The 21,516-nt window shown below is 40.7% G+C and overlaps 1 protein-coding gene across 4 annotated transcripts in view; it reads left to right on the top strand.

Moving 5' to 3' along the window:
- LOC111864883 (ankyrin repeat and fibronectin type-III domain-containing protein 1) overlaps window positions 1-17,743 on the top strand; it is a 53,919-nt gene extending 36,176 nt beyond the window's left edge. For all 4 annotated transcript variants that reach the window (XM_023852471.2, XM_023852470.2, XM_023852472.2 and 1 more), the window contains 11 exons: window positions 324-512; window positions 1,932-2,172; window positions 2,951-3,083; window positions 3,430-3,543; window positions 5,093-5,305; window positions 6,222-6,388; window positions 7,706-7,945; window positions 9,227-9,482; window positions 11,755-12,301; window positions 13,495-13,820; window positions 15,927-17,743. In XM_023852471.2, the coding sequence (XP_023708239.1) occupies window positions 324-512; window positions 1,932-2,172; window positions 2,951-3,083; window positions 3,430-3,543; window positions 5,093-5,305; window positions 6,222-6,388; window positions 7,706-7,945; window positions 9,227-9,482; window positions 11,755-12,301; window positions 13,495-13,820; window positions 15,927-16,262 (2,762 nt within the window). In that variant the 3' untranslated portion in view covers window positions 16,263-17,743. The remainder of the gene's footprint in view (window positions 1-323; window positions 513-1,931; window positions 2,173-2,950; window positions 3,084-3,429; window positions 3,544-5,092; window positions 5,306-6,221; window positions 6,389-7,705; window positions 7,946-9,226; window positions 9,483-11,754; window positions 12,302-13,494; window positions 13,821-15,926) is intronic.
- The last annotated feature ends 3,773 nt before the right edge of the window (window positions 17,744-21,516 follow it).

Raw genomic sequence — 21,516 nt, forward strand, 5'->3', positions numbered from 1 at the left:
GACAGGCTCTGGGGCCCACCCAGTCTCCTATCCAGTGGGTACCTCAAGCTCTTTTCCCGGGGTAAAGCGACAGGAGCGTGAAGCTAACCACTCACCTTCAACTAGTGCCGAGGTCAAGAAAATGTGGATTGATTCATCCACTCCCTCATACGCCTTGCTTAATTAGTTAAGCACAGGGACAACTTTACCTTTACCTTGTTCCCAAATGACAAAATTGTTACTCCTGAGTTTAACTAGGCTGTCAGTCGCATGGTACTGGGAGATTTAAGATAGCTGTTTGGGATACTTACAGTGTTGTCATAATGTAATGTTCTTTCTGACAGTGCAATGGAGTAGTAATGAGGACTTCAGTCCACTGGCAGGTGAGAGGGAGATCCTTGATATGAAGCACCTGGAATGTAACATCAGTGACCTTACACAGGGCTGCAGGTACTACTTCAGGGTTGCATGTGGCAACCTGAAGGGCTATGGAAACTACAGACTGTCCAGCCCTGCTTCTGTGGTTCCCTCAAGTAAGTCCTCTCACTGGGAAAGTATATTGAAGCCTGGGTATTTCTGGTTTTAATATGATATATTGTCATGTGATGGACTGACTATAGGCAAGGTTTGGATTGGTAACCAGAATGGTCAAACTCTTACTCGTAACTACAAGTAAGGCTTATGCTGTAACTGTTGCACACACTTCACACATCACTATAGGACACATTGGGTCTTCTCGATCTGTTACAGTCTTCACTAACCGTTGCTCGGTAGCTGCTTCTAACAGGGGACATTCCCCTTACTCTGTGTTTCTGAACTGTCCCCGTGAATCAGCTACAAGCTTCTGACAGCAACAGCTCACAATACCTGAACCCCAGTGGTTATCTAATTGACTGCTCCTCAAGACTCAACTCAACTCATTATATAGCCCAGGCACAGACCACTCAGAAAACCCCATTCCTCTGTTTCAGTGCAGTTGTTGCTTAACAGGGGCATGATGTATTCCATTGTTGTGTGTGCAACCATCGGCATGGACTGTGCAGAAAATACCATTCCTGTGTTGTTTATGGGCAGCTGTCTAGGAAGAGCTGGCTCGTGTGGCTTCAGAATTCTTGCTTTGAGCCAATATGCCACAATGTGTAAAAACATAATTGTTTCTTGTTTCTGAAAGTTTCCTACTCTGGACCCCAAATACTGTGAAATTTACCCCTCCTGTTATGGAGATGTGCAACTGTTGCAGTTAGAATTTTTGAGTGCAATTCAAATCCTTATTGCCAGTATTTTTGCAGTCTTCTAGGTTATGTAGTAGGTAGGTGTGTACCAGTACTTTAGAGGAACATGGTGCCCTGAAGACAGAGGTAGTATGGCCCTCTTGAGTTCTATTGTCATGCTGCCTCATGCTGTAACCCTGAAGACAGAGGTAGTATGGCCCTCTTGAGTTGTAGTACCACACTGCCTCATGCTGTAACCCTCAAGACAGAGGTAGTATGGCCCTCTGAGTTATACTGCCACACTGCCTCGTGCTGTAACCCTGAAGACAGAGGTAGTATTGTCCTCTTGAGTTGTACTGCCACACTGCCTCGTGCTGTAACACTGAAGACAGCACTCACCTGCTGTGAGAATCCACTGCTCTTCTTTAAGACATTTGCTGGGGTTGCCATTATATAGACAAAATTCTTGTTTTCCACAACATTATCAAGAGGAAACTGTGTTCTTTTTCTGGCTTCATGTATATGTTAGGTGAGACAGAAAACTAAAAATTTAAATGAAGAATACATGCACTATTGATACAACTGTAATTAATGTGACGGTAGAAAACAGTGCAGCCAATTTAAATCTTTTTAAAATATTGTCACAGAATTAAAGGAATCTCAGTAGAGCAATTTATGTAACACCTTGTAATTTGCACCAGTAATGTGTTTTATTTGCTTGAATTGTCTCGTCTCTCATAGGTTGGCGAGATGTGGAGGGCCGCGAGCCAAGGTTTGCTGGACGGCTTCATCTGTTGGATGAATTGTTTTCCAAAATCTGTCACTCCAGACCTGAATGTGCAGCTGAGATTAAAGCCACAACCACCACAACTGCTCAGCCTGGAGAGACACCTAGTGTGCAACGCCGGAATCAGCGCAGCAAGAAGACAGCCATAAAGCAACTCTTCACTGTTGCATCCAAGTTTCAGAAGAACCTACGCAGGTAAATTTCATGGCATTGTTTAAACAGNGTCAGAAGAAATATGTTCAGGTGATGGGATATGGGAAATTTCTACTTAATTGTGCTCTTTGGTAGCCCTGCTCTTTGTCTAAGGCCAGTAGCACTACTTAGGGGCCCAACAGAGTAGAAATTGACTTGTATCCTCTCCACCTGAAGTCAGTAACAACACATTTCTGAAACATGTTTTTTTAATTATTTATTTGTGTGTGTATATATAGAAATAGGATGATGGATGGAGCCCAATCAAATAACCATGTCTGTTGCATCACATTACTATCAAGTAACTTAACCTAGTCTATTATGTTATTTTTTCTTTTTCTTTTTTTTATACTTTTCAATAAATGTGTGTTAAATGTTGTATTTGTATACCTCAAACCTAGTGCCACATAATCTACATAGAGTTCTGTCTTCTGGTATATACTGTCATGTAATCCAGTGAAAGTCAGCTGCTGTTCCAGAGGAACATATCACTTCCATCTTCATGGCTGAAGGCTAGGCCAAATAAGAAGCCAGCAGCATAAGCAGACCTGTTTTATGGCCACTGTTGAGAGCCCCAAGTTCATGTAATCCAGCTTAACTGTACCTGAATTAACTTAATCTAATGTAACATTTCCAGGGATGTGTATATATGCCTGTAGCATGGAAAGGGTTGAACTTAACGTGGGTCCCTTTTAATTCTTTATCTCGTAATCAAGCCACCCCCATCCATTATAGCGAAATCTTACTGTTAATGAGGTGTGTGGTAACCTTTTTGTTGCAGAGGGGTGTTTCTGTCCTGCCTGTTGTACCATGAAGACAAGGTCCTTGTAACTAATGAGGATTTTCTGCCAGTGATAGAGGTAGATGAGACATACCCCAGCTGCATCTACCATGACTTCCATTGGCTCATGAAGGTACAGTCAGAGTGCCTGAGTTGCATTCCAGATTCAGTAGTCAGTCTATTTTAGAAATACAAAACAATCCAGAATGACATTACTGTAGCTGTATAACAATCTTTTGTCCACTGTTCTCTTTTTCTTTCTCTGGTCTGGTTGCTAGGTGAACCAAATCTGCTTTCTGTAGAGTAAAATGCTTTATACCCACTGTTGCTCATTGTTTGATGATTGTGCAGTGCAACATCAGTAGACAGCAGAACAATGATTATCGAGAATGTAGATTTTTGTAATTAAACAGAAACTTCTGGGAATTTAAATGTGATTTCATTGAGTAGCTAGTAGCTTGTGGTGACACTGTGTACAGGTGGCATGTACATGGGATGATGTCAAGTCACTCAGGCAGGACATGGAACGCAGCCTCAGTTCATCAGCCGTCCACTTCCGTATTAAACTTCTCCAGGCAGCAGCACAGATGCAGGTAATTACCGAAGTTTTTAAGCTGAAATTCTGATGGGTGATCGACCCTGTCAGTGCAGAATGAATTTCCAGCGTTTTGGACACTGTTTCTGCTTCCATCATAAAGGATTAATGTGGTGAGTGACAGAAGTGTTTGTTACTTAACTCCTGCAGCCTATGTCATTGCCCGAGAATGGAGAGTCACATGGCCGCACACTGCAGTCAAGTAGACATAAAAATCTTTGAAATTCTATGTTACTCATTTCTGAAAACATGCTCATATAATCTCATTTATTTATTGCTTTAACTCATTAATTTGCTTCTGTCCTATTTCTGGGTTTTCCTCTTGAACCACCTGAAATCTCATATCAGGATACCGAGATCTTATTCTGTTACAATCCAAATGTCACATATGTAAAAGTAATGATGTCTTCATTTTCTGAAATGAGATTATGAGATCTCACTGTTCTCCACGTTTTCATATCTGATCTAAATATATGATAAATATTTTTTAAGTTTTCCAGTGAGTAAAATAGTGTTGTTAGATTACAGTCCAGGTCATGCTTGCCCTGGGGTTGCATGTGGGGAGATACAAGGAGAAGTATTGCAAGGAATAGCAGGGCAGTAGTTGCAGCTGCATTGAGGGTAAATCGGTAAATGGACTCCAAGACCCTTCTATAAACCATGCAGACCCTATAACTCTTATCTCTGAGTATGGTCAGAACTAAAAGTACACACAGTAGAAACAAGTGCCATTATAGTTTGGAAGTAATCTTTCAAAACAGTGCAGTACTGCATAAACAATACAGCAGAGTTTTGTCATGTTTAAGCATACAGAGGCCAAATTTAAGATTATAATTTTCATTGGGTGCATCCTATTATGTTTATTATATAAAACTCCTTATTGGGATCCATGATAACACGACAACAAAACGGTCTAGGTCAGTATCACCTTAGCTACATGTTTAGGCTTTTAAAGCCATCATCAGGCAAAGCACATGATTACTATATTCACATACACACACACACATATGTTGCACTGCATTTCAATGTGGTGGTACAATGGAGCTGGATACTTGACAACTGTGTTACATTATAATAATACAAGGTATAAATAAAAAGAAAGTAAAGTGAGTAAGTAAAGCTCTCCCTGTAACAGTCCGTGGAGGCCCATGGGGTTGTGAGATGTTGAAGTTCCCACATTTTCTAGACAATCGGCTCATAGATGGTGGCAAGTTTGTCAGCCCTACATGTCAGCTGCCCTTTACCCCCAAGAATATTCCTGGTACTCATTTCTGTTAGAGGCTGAGTTGACCCCAGGGCCATAGTGCAGCTGGAAGGATTAGATCAATTGAAAAAATCCAACAACCTCATCGGGACTTGAACCCACGACCTTCCGACTTGTAGCATAGTGCCTCAACCAACTATGCTATCACGTGTCCCACAAGGTATAAATAAAATTATAAAATTATTATAAAATGAAAGTTATACAATAGAATACGACAGATCCCAATAAAGAAATTTAAGATTATATTTTTGCATAGTGTGAAATTGTCACTTGTGACATTCAGGCAGCACTGTGTATCCAAGACCTGGGGCAGCTGTACCACAAACCAGTAAGAGACTGCCAGGGGACACTCGTCATCTCCACTGTCAACTATGTGCGTTCTCCCAAGACCATATCAGTCCTTAATTCAAGATGGCTGCCACTTAGCAAAGTACAGAAGAAACTGGCAACTCATGAAGAGCCGAACGTAGGGGAGCTGCTTATGGCTTCCATTCAGGTATGGTCATGGATATATAAACTTGCATGTGACTCAGTTTGTTTCAGTAACGTGTTTCCTCTTTACCTCTATTTAACATGATAAATATAGCATGTAATATCCTTTTATATTTTTTGTATTATGTTACAAAGCTGTCTGAAAGCAGGTAACAAATTGTAGTGGCTGGATGTAGGTGTGAGATCAGATAGAGGCCCTATGAACTGCATCATCAAAGGGTCTACCAGACGCTAATGACAGATGAATACAGATCATTGGTGGAAAGGTACCTGGCAGGGGAAAATCTGCTCTCATGGCCTCTTTGTTCACCCACAAGACTTAACAGAAAATATATATTGTGCATAAATTTTGTTTTTCTGTACAACATTTGTTCAAAACATTTTCTTTTTCTATTTTATGAGCATTTAGCAAGTTGGGCTTGAGGTTCGTAGAGAAACAGACACATGTAGGTCTTCATGTAAAGTATCCCTATCCCTTATTGCTGCCTGATTTTACAAAACTTGAAATGTATTAATAAATTTTATAAGTTCGTAATATCAGGTCTCCTGCACTATCCCTAAGCTCTTATGTGTGAACAGATGGACAACCAAAGAGCCATGGTGAAGCTAATAGTTGCAGTGTTCATATTTTTGTTGCTAACTCACCAGAAATGGAAATAAATAACAGCATGTCACATAGTTTATAGTCGCACATCAGCATCTGTGGATGTCGCTTGGTGATGGATATTCTGTTGTAGAAGATGGGTACAAAACTGTCAGTGTGAGTTTTGATGTTCTGATGGCAGTGACTATGAAGATTAATGCAATAGTGTGTAGTCTAGTCTGCAATCTGTAGTGTGACTACATGCAGTCAGATCCCAGAACACAGTAACATTCAACCTTACAACTTATTTGTATTTACTTGCTACCTTTTTCCTCAGGACCAGATAACGTACCACCAAGTTAGCAGCATCAGGCTAAGTCGAGGGCTGTATTTGGGGTACCTCAAGATGCGTAGTTCGGTTGACTTGATTCAGGTAGTGGTGCCAAGCAAGGCCCCCAATGTCCTGCCACACTGCAAGATTCGGGATAACCCCCACGTCTCATCGTAAGTTCTCTGAACAGTCTTCATTCTTTTTTTATTTAATGTTTGAAGCCAGAATGGCTTGGTATAGTGTTCACAAGTAACCTCCCCTCTAACAGGACCCTATTCTGAGTCAGATGGATCATACTTCAGTTAAATCCATTTTAAAATTTTCTTCACATATGTGTCTAGATATTCCCAAGTGACATCGGGTTTTCAAACTGTAATTTTGTTTCCATTCCTCATTGCCCCTGTGCATGAAACCTGGCCTGCCTTTCTTGTATGCCCCTGTGTAATAGTTCATAACGTGCTTATTTTTTAAGACGAGATGTGAGCCCCAACCTCCAGACTTGGAGGACCATCCTTCGTTGCTTGTATGTGACTACTTATTCCATGAAACCATCCACAACCTGGGGATGCACCCCTCCATAGCAATTTGGGGTGTTTCTGACGTGAACAGGCCATCAGCTACTACTGCCTTCTTCAGCTCTCAAGATACACAGTGTTCTGTTATCAGCATATGCTGTTGCTCATAGTTGCTAGTAATGTGTTCCAGTGCCAAAGGAACCCAATCTAATATTCTTGATTCAAGGTTTCCCCTCATTTAGTATTCATTTTCTGAAATCCCAAGTCTGTAAGTACCAGTGTTGAAGTTCCTCACTCAGTTTCTTTTCCAAATCCATTGGTCCACAAAGAAACCTTAAAAAGGGTAACACTGTACACATGCAAGATTGTGTGAGAGGGAGGAAGAGTTCAGATTATGGTCCTCTGGAATGTGACATAGTGAAGTCTGGTAGAGGATGAGAGCAGTAGGTCCCTCTCTGAAATGTTGGTACCCATCTACCAGACTACATGGCGTTCCAGAATACCGTAATCATAATAGGCACCTCAGTGACAACCTCAGATCTAACAGAGAGGAGGCTGGACTTAACCAAGCATGGAATAGCCATACAGATGAAAGAAGACAACTCCTGGTATTTCACTTGCAACATGAATTTTCATACAAGTATGTGAAGTAGACCCTCACTGGACAGTTCTTCTGCACCTTAGTCTTACCATGTTCTCCTTTGACTAGAGGTAAAGTTAACCCTGTGCTTAAGCACCACACCATTAAGGTGTGTGGGTGAGTGCAGGAAGGAACCCACACCTTCATGCTCCAGTCACTTCACCCCTGGGATCGAACTGGATGAGCTGCAAGAGTCAGTCAAGGTGTGGTGACACAAAGAAATCTTCCTTTTCCACTGGGACTTGAATATCAGTCAACCATCTGATATATGTCCAGTGCTTTACTGAGCCATCGTGGCCCCTCATAATGCTGTATCTTCCCATTTGGCATTGCAGCGAGGAGTGGGAGTGGCTGAAAAGGCAAAGTGCTCGCCACAAAACTCTGGGCTGCTCGTCTAGTGAGACCCTGAGTTCGGTCTCCAGTGACGAGCAAACTAGCAGCGAAGATGGACAGCAGGCAGAGGCGTCTGGTGGTGGGACAGAGCAGCAAAGGGTATTTGTGGAGCTTGTAGCTGCTACAGCCCGACGGCTCTTTTCTTACATGGAAGTTAGCCCTCAGGAGGCACTGACCCACAGGTAACACAGCACAACTACAGAGCTACCTCTCTCTCTCTCTCAGCAGTTAACATGAATAGTAATCTTTGTGTTAGCGTAATTCATCTATTTATAACTCAAAAGGCATATCTGGTAAAAGATCTAGTCTATGTAGAATGGAACTGTTTGTTTTCCGTATCGCATACTTGTAGGAGAACAGTCCAAGATAGTTTGAAATTTGCTGTGTACTCTTAGCAATGTATATGGTAGGTACAGCTGTCTCAGTAGTGTGCAGGCAGTGCTGCAGACTTTTCAGTGCAATTAAAACCTCATTCCCAGGAAACTTTAGTTTTTAAATTCAAGTTTCTTTCTCTTTCAACACTGTAGCCATTACATACTGTATTACTGATGAAGAAAGTAACAGTGTCCCAGGCAAGAGACGATTACTTCACCATGTTTTCAGTAAAAATTTGTTATAAGTCAATGTATGACATTGCATTAAAGGTCACACTGTCATGAAATAATGTATGATCATTACCTCATGACTGGAAAAGTGAATTATAAATGGAATATATTCTTTAACCCTTTGTTTCTCATACCATGACAAAATATATCTCATTTAACTGTACGTTGAGACTTACTCATATGGCACCCTGCCTCCATTTGCAGCTACACTTAGATGGTAGCAAGGCTGCGCCATAGCTCAAGCGGTTAGTCGCTGGCTTCCCACTGTGGCGGCCTGAGTTCGATCCCGGGTCTGGTCAAGTTGGACTTGTGGTGGACAAAGTAGCGCTGGGGCAGGTTTTCTCCGAGCACTTCGGTTTCCCCTGCCAGTCTTCATTCCACCAATTGCTCCACAATCACCCTCACCTCTCATTTGGGGCTGCTACAGTAGGCCAGAAGTGGCCGCAGTACAAGGGACTTGGTCCCACCCCACTAGCAACAAAAAAAATAGATGGTAGCAAGTCTCTTCTGTTGCAGCATCACCTTAAATCTTTTTTATGTCTAATGAGAAATCAAACGCACTCTTCAGTCAAAGCTAGACTTAACAGAAATGTAGCAAGATGGCCATTAGTTGATGACAAGCCAAGCATGAACTTCAAAACATCTAAGATGTTGTGCACCTGTTTGTACAGAGCAGCTGGCTGTATCCTGGGAGCCATGTTCTAACCTAACCTAGCCTAGCCTGACAGTGAATTAATATTTGCATTCCCAGAAAGAGACTGGGGTGACAGCTCTGCGTACTACGACCTTTATATTATGCAGCAGGTAACAAATGTGTCCTGGGTACGCAGCATTTTCAATTATCTTCCCGTGTTGCAGGATGTATGATGCAGAAGTTGTTGATCTGAGTCCCGAAGTGTCGTTTCTCATTGTGGTACCGCGTGCTGAATCAGCATGTGCCGTGCCGGGGCAGACAGAGGCCTTACTGCAGCGAGGAGACCTCATAGCCCTGCCTGTACAGGTGTTTGAGATGGTGCACTTGGGAACTTACCAGCGTGACGTCATCTCCCGCTACTCCAGACTATCCTGTATATTGGAACTGGACACCGTACTGGCACACCATAGCCACAGAGAGGTGTGTGGTCACAACCCTACAACGATACTTAACAGTATAGTTGTAAGATTTGAGGCTTTCACAGCGGTGACTATGAAGAAAGCAGTCTTCTGGGATTTGGCACCGTGTATATGTGGTGTTAACCGACGTTTTGGAGGAACATATCGCCTCCATCTTCAGGGTAGAAGGAAAAATATAAGAAATCCGCAAGCGAAGAGACCATGAGAACCGGTAAAAGCAGTTCTCACGGTCTCGTCTCTTGCGGATTTCTTATATTTTTCCTTCTACCCTGAAGATGGAGGCGATACGTTCCTCTGAAACGTCAGTTAACACCACATATACACGGTGCCAAATCCCAGAAGACTGCTTTCTTCATTAACAATATAGTTGTTATATTATAAGCAGTGCAATGGTCATTGCAAATTCAACAGAAAATCTAGTGTTTTCTCGCATCATTCCTTCCTCCCTTCCTTCTTTGCTTTATTTTACATTAACGTGGGTAATTCTCACTTGGAGTCTGCAGCTACAGGAGGATAACAATGAAAATACCAGTCATGCAATGTGCCATGTTATTTCAACATTTCCCATGTTTTTCACAACATCTGTGAATGCAACCAAGCTTGGCATAGAAGCTGGCATTTATAAATAGCACCATCTGTCAGGAACTGAAAGTAACTACATCCTCAGTGAGCACACCAAAAAGTTGGATGTTTAACAAGCAGGGAATTCAGTTCTGGAGCTTGTGAGTGAACATGCAGGTACAATTACCTGTGTATAAACACTGATATTGGGATTACAGTCATGACATGATTGAATTGTAATTGCAGTTACTTTCTATAGACTTCTATAGACTGTCAGATTATGGCCTGGCAAAGCAAGTATTTTTGGTGTAATGCAATGACCGACCTTTGATTTTTGAAGGTGCACAAATGGAAGTTTACACTTTCATTCATCAGTTAATCCAGACCTCAATAACATGAATAAGGGTATTAAGCTCTACAGTAATAATTATCTTACAGTACAGTTCTGTGCAAACATTGATTGCAATTGGACTTACTGGACAAAAAAAAATGTTTCAAGTTACCTTTGCAGCAGTTATACTTTCTAAGATCTACATGTTTGTGGCGGCAGTATGTGTTGATACAGTTAATGTGTCTCTGGACAGTATCCATTGCACTCTTTTTATTTAAAACACAGTGTTAAGGGACTGGATCCTCTGTGTCTTCAGGTGGAAGACAGAGATGGAATCCAGGATGATGGATAATGTCCAGAAATACAATAATTGTATTATTATTATTATTATTATTATTATTTATTTCATCCATAGCTGTAGAGAATTACAATTGGACATGTCAAATATCAACAACCTCACATAAAAAATAACATAAGTAAAAAATAACATAACATTCACACAGTGATTCATCACTGTAATACAGCAATACATCTCAAAATACTTGTAGTTTGTTTGAAATCTGGCATACATTATGTATGAAATCCTTTGTTTTTCCGGTTTTCTCTGTCTCTATTCTGGTTATTAGGTAGGTCTAACTGATCTCCTGCAATCCATGAAGTTACAATGTTCACTGATGTTTCATTATTTAATGTACTTCATGCAGAGATAGGGACTAGTGGTATCACTTGGGCCCATCTATTTACTTGAGTACAGAGACAGAGTCCAATCTCCAAAATGTTGTTTTTAAATAAAAACAGGACGATGGATAATGCCCCAAAAGTCAGTAATTGTGTTAATGTACCATTGTCACAAACTTCTAGATCTTACTTAGCAACTATTTCATATATAAAGCAATTGCGTGATACTATCACAGTGAATAACAGGTAACCAAGGGACAGAATTGTACATTCACATGATTTAATAAAGAACTAAGCCATACCATAAGGGCAGTTAGTCACCAGCTTCGACCGCAGAGGCCCATGTTTGAGCCCAAGTCAGGTCATGTGGGATCTGTGGTAGGCAAAGTGCCACAGGGGCAGCTTTTCTCCAAGTACCTCAGATTCCCCTGGCAGTTCTCATTCCACTAAATGCTCCATGCTCACCTATCATCCAGGGCTGGTACAAATAACCAATTAGTAGCTGACATACCAAATGGACTCAGTGTAGCCCCACCCCAAAACACACACAAAAAGAAAAGATGAACATGCACTTTCATTAAGGATTAAAGAAATAACAGGCAAATTTTGAAGCTTGATATGCTGGGTGTGCTATTTTCTTGCTTGTAATGAACACACTAGACATAATACAGCATCTAATGTTATTTTAATCACCCCTCCCCAGGCTTTCTCGGCATCCGAAGTAGCGGCAGCAAAAGACCGTCTTGCTCAGCTCCAAGACTTCCAATCTCAGCTGAATGCTGCATGGAAGGGCATCCGTTGGCTCATGGATGTGCTGACATTCGCAAGAGATCGTGGAAGTGGTGGCGTGACTTCGGGCAGTTGCGCAAGTACCCCTGGTGTGGCCATGAGGAACTTATTAGCTCTAAACTGGAGTTCGTCAGCGGAGCATGGAGGTGACAGAGAGGCGAACTGTAACGGTAAGGGTGGGAGTAGCTGTGGGGGTGGGAGTCTGAAGAGAAGTTTGCTGCAGTTGCCTCCGCGGGATCCGAAACTCGTGAAGTCGAGCACAAGTCGAGGCAGCTGGCCAGGTCCAGGTGTGAGTCCTGGTAGTGTTGCAAGTTTCCTGGCTTCAGAACTGAGTAAGAGCGAGCAGCATCTCAGTATAGGGAGGAGCAGCAGCCGCAGCCACAGTGGTGACATCAGTAGCAGCAACACTGCATCCACCATCATGACGGATGCCGGCAGTACCGGCAGTTTCTCAGTGGCAGGTGAGTGTTCCCCTCTGGGGCTGGTTTATTTGTAGGCATGGAAGCAGAAAATGCAGGCAAGAATGAACTACACAACAAGTGCTGGTCTAATTGCACTTAATTAATTAAGCACAAACGGGAGAGTGGAGGTATAGCTCCACCATTCTTAACCTTGGCACTAGATGGAGGTGAGTGGTCAGATTCAGGCCCCAGCCACTTTACCCCAGGCAAAGAGCCCCTGATATGCGCTGGGTTGGGGGCTGGGAGAGCCTAGAGCCAGTCTGGATGCTGTGGAGAAGGGAAAAGCCTTGGCCATCCAGCTCATAGCCTGTTACTGTGCTGACTGAGCTATCTCGACTCTGGTCTGAAGGTAAGTCATTGTCTAAAGCTAGAAGCCTGAAGCATGGATTTCTCTGTTTTGCAACTCAACCTTTCCTGTGGCATGCCATATTTAAATATTTTTAAATGTCAAATGCAAAACAACTAAAAATTCAGCCCAAACTGTTTTTTTCTTCTGTAAAGAAGTGACTAATTGTAAAGACACTGAAATCATGTCAGTGATACAGGTGAATGCTTGGTAGCATGTCTTTATTATAGCTCTGGGCGGAAAGAGTTTCAGTAGGAATGTGTCTCCACTTGTAACATGACGGTCAGTGGAAGAATGAGAGTCTGCATTATGCAATTCCAAAACATGGGCACATTTCCATGAACATGGCCTCTCCCTAATGTGGGAACATGCTGTACTTCATTGAAATTTGTATGTATATTTTTTGAGATAGCTGTGATTATTAAGACTGCAGTCTTCCAGGACATGGCAACACGTGGCCAGGTACCTGTCTACCAGACTACATTGCAACACATCCCATACTGTACTGTTAATATGTAACGTTCACTGTGACAGTATCTTGACAGGCAGTGTATAATTTAGTTACAGTACTTCCTGTTAACAGGAGATGATTTCTAGTTGACTTTGTGTTCTCATTGTTTCCATGGTTACACAGATTCCTAACAGAAGGGAATTCAAGAAGTAAGGGGTAAGAAAGGGGTAAGGGAAAGAAACAGTAAATTAGGAATGAAGGCACAGAAAGAAGGATTCCTTGCTGGAGTTGGGTATTCACTTTCCATTGGCTTTTCCTGCTCATTTCTCACATGAATTCATTCTTAGGAATGGGCCAGTGAAGTAATAACAATTAACTTTCATTCACCTGGAACAGGTGTCATCCCTCGATTACCCCCATCCCGAAGCGAGGACACCCTTCTCCTACAGAAGCTGCCTCCCCCATCAGTACGGACCCACACGCGATCACGCTCGTCTACCATAACAAGTGGAGCCAGTGTGTCTGCATCAGCATCACCACTGCTGTCAGTCCGGGCGATATCGGGGGGCAGTATGCATTCATTGTCATCGTCTGATGATACTGCTAGCTCTGCATCCACATCAGTTATGAAGCTGTCAAGTGGCGACAAGTTGGTTGGTGATCAGGACGATATCGCCAGTGTGGCCACCATTGTACCGGCACCTGCACCAGGAATACTGCAGGTATGATACGTATGCTGTGTTAGTCTGCCCATAGTGTTGTCCCAGTAACATGGAACAAATGGATAGAGTTTTCATGAAACTTGGAATGAACAATGTGACATTGGAAGTTTCCCCAAATTCACTCTTTCTCATTTCCTGCTACCAATAAAACCAAAATTGCACCAGTGTGAATTTGTGAGAAGCACTGAGAGTAAAGGCATTTAATTCTGAAGTCCTGGAATTCTGCAGTGTAACAGACCTTCCAAGAATATGCACCTCTTATTAAGGCTGTTCCTTTGCAGGCTCAGACATCACAGTCAAATGATGAGCACTGCTGCTGCTTATCTGGGAGAGCCATCCTCTCATTTTGTGCTGTACAATCTGAGCACATAAATATATGTATACTTCTTTGTGTACTGTAAAATAACATGGCATTCCATTCAATGACTGAAATTAATGGATTACAGGAATCCTAACTATGTGAAGCAGTCATTCTTCAGAAGCTGATAATAGCCAAGCTGACCAAGAGATCTCCTGCTCTGTATGAAACCTGTAGGCTCACGTTTTTTCACAAATCGTACCACAGGACCCTATCCTGAGCCATGAAGCTGGCAGGACATGTGAAATTTAGGATTGAATTAGGTGCAACTTATTGTCTTGTGAGACGTCGAGTCCCTCGACCCTGTCTGTGGTCGAGAAACCACGCTCTGCTACCACTTTGTGCCGTTTCCCTTCCCATGTAGAAGGGAACCCAGTTCTCCTGCCCACTTTAACCCATGGACTCCTATTCAAAGCGGGCAAGGGACAGGCTCATAAGACGACTTGCTTGTACGTGGTGCACTATGCCTCCCCAAGGTCGAGTAGGGGATCTCGGGAGAGGAAAACCACTGTCGGCACTATGGGCCAAGCTGGACGGATCTGCTAGTCTGAACTAGTAGGGGACACACAGACAACCCAAGTATACACAAATACTACAGGCGTTTCTAACATATAAATAAATGTGTATATTGATAACAAGGCATACAGGTGACTCTGCCTGACGGGCAGTGACTGGTCAAACACACTCACAATTAATACAGAATTACTCTGTGGCTAAGCGCACAGACGCAAATATAAGCACGCCTCATGGCANGAGAAGCACTGAGAGTAAAGGCATTTAATTCTGAAGTCCTGGAATTCTGCAGTGTAACAGACCTTCCAAGAATATGCACCTCTTATTAAGGCTGTTCCTTTGCAGGCTCAGACATCACAGTCAAATGATGAGCACTGCTGCTGCTTATCTGGGAGAGCCATCCTCTCATTTTGTGCTGTACAATCTGAGCACATAAATATATGTATACTTCTTTGTGTACTGTAAAATAACATGGCATTCCATTCAATGACTGAAATTAATGGATTACAGGAATCCTAACTATGTGAAGCAGTCATTCTTCAGAAGCTGATAATAGCCAAGCTGACCAAGAGATCTCCTGCTCTGTATGAAACCTGTAGGCTCACGTTTTTTCACAAATCGTACCACAGGACTCTATCCTGAGCCATGAAGCTGGCAGGACATATGAAATTTAGGATTGAATTAGGTGCAACTTATTGTCTTGTCCTGCTCTCTGTCACTACATGCTTCAGCCTTGTATGGCCATCATGAGGTGCAGGTTTATCTGACAAAACTGTTCCACCATTCCTTAGAATGATATATTGCATGTGAGTGTGATGTTGATTATTAATTAAAATTTAACAGAGCTGGTATAGATGTTGACGTAGTGTTATTATGTTAATGTTTTATATGTTAAGAATGACTTTCTCCCTCCAGCTCTGTCAGGCTGAGTAGGCTGTTGTTTTGTTTGTGTGTGTAGAGATGAGGCCAGAACATGTAGCGATGGAGAAGCAGGGCAAGACAATAAGTTCTGTTTGAGATGTATACAAGTAAGTCAAAATGTTACATCCCCAATTTCTAATACTTTGAGGCGTTTCATGACATTTATTATATGTATATGTTTGTAATATGCAGGATTTGAGGTTCTCCTAATGGTGACTAGGAAGTTATCGTTTTCTGGGATGTGACGCTGTGTTGTGTGGCTGGACTGGTACCAATACTGTTGATACAAGATTTAGCCAGCTGAAATGTTGCAGGTGTATGCAGCTTATGAGACAGGCCTGGCAAGTGGGACGAGCCTCAAGCTGCACGTGACGCCATGGACGACGGCCCGCGAGGTAGTGGATCTCGTGGTGAAGCAGCTAAACATGGCGGTGGTGCTCAAGGGTAAGGATGGACCTATCTACCCTAGTGACAAGCTCAAGAACTTTTGTCTGGTAGCTGTTATAGGGGCTAGGGAAAGATGTCTCAGAGATGACTTTAAACCACTCCAGCTGCAAAATCCATGGAAGAAAGGAAGGCTGTATGTCAGACAGAAACAGGATGTGCTGGCCGCACTTGAACAGAGTTCTCGTCACACCGCATATCTCTAGCCAGACTCAACTGAGCAAGATAGTGAACGATCCATCCATTCCACAGTGTCTGATTGTGATACTCTGAAGTGACAGCTACAGACGTCTGTAGTGACTAAAAGAAGGGGAGGGAGGGGGGATTTAGTTTTCACGCCAGTGGCTGCGATCACTGTTGGAAATGGAATCCAGTGATGACAGGAGGGGAGATGAACTGCCTTGCCATTGCCAGAACAAGAGAAACTCAGGTGCTGCTAATATTTGTTTGTTTGAAGATATTTTGGCATTTATTCACAACTGAGTAAAGGCTGTTATTGCTAACTGTTTGACTGTAGGTGTGGGAAATAGGATGACAGCTGTGGGGGAGTTGGAAGGCTTCCTGTAAAATGTTGCTGTTGGCAGTCAAATGTGTCACATATAAACAGTACACAACATCTCAAGAGAAATCTGAGTAATATTCTGAAAACTGATAAAAAGTATGAAAAGGAAATGCATTTACTTGTATGAAACCAGTGGAAGTGTGGGTAAGCAAAACATTCGCCATATCCAGAATACACAATTTGTTATGCAGTTTCTGTTTCTGTGCGACTGAAAGCTCCTAATTAAGAGGAACAGAAATGGTATGACAGGAAAACTTCAGGAGGATTCTGCCACATGACTGTTTAGTGAATTTTTTACTCACTGATCTGCTGAGACAAGATTATCTTCATTCTTAAAATAAATATTCCTACACATGCAGAACAGTTTCCATCACTGAAGACGTGATTTTTTTTTCAGTGTATGCTATTTAAATTATGACAGCTTACAAGGAACAGACTGTGGGGTTACAGCCCTAGATCATGCGATGCACATTCCTTCCGATAAAGAAGAATGCAGTGTGAATGAATGGGAACAGTAACATGGTTTTGTGTCTGTAAAGCTAACATTATTTAGCTGATGTGCATGTGATCTTTGTAGAGCATATGCTGTCCCAGGTATTGCAATCCATGAAGTGGCAGACTTTGTTCTGATGTTTTAAGTACATGAAAGCAGGAATTTTTACCTCAAATGTTCTCATGCCATAACTAATTCATTTTAAACTGAAACAGGTCAAGAGTGAAGTATCTTGGTCTCATCACTTCATTTTATATATGATCACATTGCAGATATAATTATAAAGAAATCAAATACATTGCAGATATCCAAAAAAAATGGAATGAACTTACAGAACAGGATTTTGGGCTTGACAATATGTTGTAAGATTTAAGTCCTATTTATTATAAGATTTGCATATTTTGCTGCAGTAAAGATTGATACTATTGTCATGTGTAGGAGGGTACACATGATGAAAATAACAGGTTCTGGTTCGGATGATTGGATTTATTGGCACTTCAGTTACAAGGTCCCTTAATTACAACTAACACAGCACTATCATTAATTTACACAATATTCAGTTCACCATTGCACATGCACTAGGATTCTCAGTTCCCACTAGTCATTTCCTAGCAACGGATCTCAGTACAGAACTTAGCACTTCAAATCACTATGAAATCTTCTTGACATTTCTTCTGCAATCACCCTGGAACCTCAGAACTCAACTAAAAACTTTTCTGGACTCTGAATTCACTTCTCTTATAAGCACTCTGCACAGACTCCACAGAAAACACAGTCTGTATTGTTAATGTCACCGCATTGCATAGCATGGTCTGATATGCAGAAATGTGTTTACTGAACCATTGCCAAGAAAGGGATTGCATAACCTCATTATTATATTGTTGCATGCGTCTATTAGCAATGGCTGTTTCTGTGGGTCAATCGTTCTTGCCTGGAGCAAATACACCACACTACTGTCTTCAGGATTATGGTGCCATCTTGTGGTCTCATTGTGCAGCAACATACTGCCTCTCTCTGTCTTCAGGAAGATGGAAGCAGTAGTTTCTCCCAAAACAATATTTTATCATAACCCAGAAGATCACAACGGTAATTCACATTCTAAATGCTTCTTTGGAAACTGGTTCTTATAGTCAATTAAATTCCAAGTTTCAATGTAACATTTGCTACTTCAAATTTCATCTCTGAATCATGAAATGCACTACTACAGTAAATGGTGAGCACCTTCCATTATTGTTTTTTATGTTTAGTATTTCTTTTTCACGCTTTTTTGTACCCATGGACCACAGTATTGAAAATAATAAGAGGAAATAATAATTGAAAATTAATCAGTCATCACATTTATACCTTACCAAACTGACTGGAGATAGCGTGCAAGATGAATAGTAAAGGACAGCACAGCAGAACAGATTGTAGTGCACAAGCCTGACTGAACAGATGCATGAAATCATGATACTCTGCATGGAGTAATGCCGGACATGATGACAGAAGAGTAGCCAGTGAATCTGTCTGGAAGTGTCTAAGTAAAGAAATGAATCAAAATTAGAAGAATTGTTATATTAAAATATTTTTGAAACACATTTATGCATCTTTCTGCTTCATTCATGAATTCCATTCTCTCTTTTGTTGGGGCACAGTAATCTGTGACATCACAGTTTGCAGAATAGACAGCAGTAAATTTTCGGGGTTGAAACTGGATTGGACTGTTAAGACTTTTACATGTTTATAAATAAGATAAAGGATGTCGCATATCGCAGATACTTTACTCTGACAAGTAGAGCTTTTAGAAATGATGTACTTACTGATGTAAAGCAAAACAACATTTCCAGAAATGGGTAAAAATGGTGATATCACACCCAGTGTGTTTCTAATATATCAGACTTTATTTGTGTATGTAATGGTACAACTCTAGTCACATTAACAATGGCAGCTGTCACTTGCAAGGGTTAAATACATCCTTGTGAATTAACATTATTTTTAAGAACAGAGATGATATTAGGATTAATAAGAGAGTTTTGATATAGGAAGGGTGAAAGTGACAGTTCATCGCATATTCTTCAGTAGTGGTGTTTTGGTCCTCAGTTTGTGAGGCTTACAAACAAAATGGAACATGAATGCAAGTTACAGTTTCAAAAGCATAAGTTAAAACTATTTTCTATTGCAAATCTTAGAAAACAGACACCAAGAAGCAGTACAAGGTGAGCAGAGCTATTCCTAAGAATTATTTAGATATTCTTATTCCAGTACTGAAGGTTGAGGAAACTGAATATTAGCAATTCCTATAACTGTACATATTAGCGCTTCTTGAAACAGAATGTTCTCTAGAGATACATACATTTCAGAAGTGGCTATTTATTTGCATATTTAAAATCTTATGCAATCCCACATGAGAGAGCATCCTTAGACTGTGTACTGTACACCCCTGTCAAGGAATGGATTCATATCTTAGAAACATGTGTCTGCAACATGTTGCATCTGTCATACTAACACCAAAAAATGAAAATATTGATGTCTTAAGTTCATACAACTTCTTGAGCTTTTAGTATAGGCTTCTTAGGAACATAGAAAACAGATGTTATAAAATAGCATTGTGTCTCTTTCAGTTACTTTGAATTTATGACATGGCTGATGGTATTATTAGGTGTTTATAATTCTTTCATAATTTCATTCAGGTAAATTCAGTTCTCCATTTTTGATGCAGATCAGTATAAATGTGTGATAAAATTACTCTTCATTAACGGCATGGATTTGAACATCTTATTAATGACACTCATTAGAATTCACTTAAAAAGAAAATCATTACCCTGATATCATTTTCATAATTGCAATTAGAATTCTGTTCTAAAAAATCTGTCTGTTTCTTCTTGGTTTATTCTTCAATAATTTGAAACCTCCACTGAACGTTTCTTTCTGGAGTAGTGGATTTGGGCACTAAACCAAGAAAAATCTTAAGTGGAGTAAACTTAACACTGAGATTATTAATGGCTTTAGGCTTCCATGGTGGTTTGGTGGTGATGTTGACTGCCATTGGGTATTTACACCTTGTGGTTATTGGACTGTTGCCAAAGTTCTGATATAATGTGATGCCTCCACTGATCCTGAAGGTGGATGCAATATGTTCCTTTGAAACACCAGCAACAGAGCCCACATCCACACAGTGGAAATATCCAAGAGAAGGATCAACTGAGATCGTCAATTTGAGATGTAAAGTAAGAGAAAATGTGAAATTGAAGAATATTAAGTAGGGATTAAACTGTATCAGAAAATTGTTTGTTTGATAGTGTTAATATCTTCTCTGAATATTATAGCTAAGATAATTTCTAGGGAAATTCAGATTTATTAAATCTCAAATTATGTTTATCATAGCAAAGATGCCTATTAATATTAACCAAATCTGGTTGGTTGGATTTGGGATCATTTAACCCATTTTACTTCTTGCTTCCCAATAGAGAGCACTTAAGTTCTTGCTTTGTTGCATCTTGAAGAAGTTTGCACTTTTCTTTTGGGAAGCTTTGCCAGATTTGTTGCTCATTTTGCACTACCCAGGGGACACATGACTTAAAGAATGTCACGGATGTGAGCGACTTTGTCCCGCTTAACCAAATCTTTCATTATATAAATTTATTTCTCTGTTTCTGTAGTTTCATCAGATTTATTATTAGATGAGGATGTTTCTTTTGGAATGCATCTGCATGAAAATGATGACACAGTGATGTTTCAGCAAATATCCCAACAGGTCTCATGTAAGATGGACACACATCCCAGCAAAGTTTGTTGACTAGAATGTAAACAGGCTTAAATTTCAGTATCAGATCTAGAAAATTCATATTCAATTTGGAAACAATAGTTCCAGACACAAAACAAACATAACTTCAATTTACAGGTAAAGTATGCAACCCATAACGTGTTTCAAAACTGACCATGTTTGAAACTCATTTGAACTAACATTTCTCATCCCAGGCTGTGGAAATTATAAATACCTAACAATCCATGTGATGGGGAGGGTTCAATATGAATGTTGTCAGGTACATGAAGGTTTTGTATGTGTCTGGCACCATAACATAATCATATTACATATAACCTGACCTCTTAGAATGCAAAATGTGAGCAAGGGAATCCTGATGGTCCCCAAAATGACAAATATTATTACACGGAGTTCCTGTATGAATGTGATAAACGTTTTTCTTTTTTAGCTTTGCATCTTTTTCAGTTCCTCTGCATATTTTAGATGTATCTTAACTGCCACAACCAAAAGTATAAAAGAGAGAGAGCAAGAGAAAGTTAAAGTATTTTATAAGGTGTTTGTAAATGATGATGTTGACATTGTATTTACTGTATTTATTTAACAAATTTATGTATTGAAAGGTGCATTTAACTGAGAAAGTGTAATATGTTTCATAATATAATT

This window comes from Cryptotermes secundus, unplaced genomic scaffold (genome assembly GCF_002891405.2).
Source record: "Cryptotermes secundus unplaced genomic scaffold, Csec_1.0 scaffold1951, whole genome shotgun sequence".
Lineage (NCBI taxonomy): Eukaryota > Metazoa > Arthropoda > Insecta > Blattodea > Kalotermitidae > Cryptotermes > Cryptotermes secundus.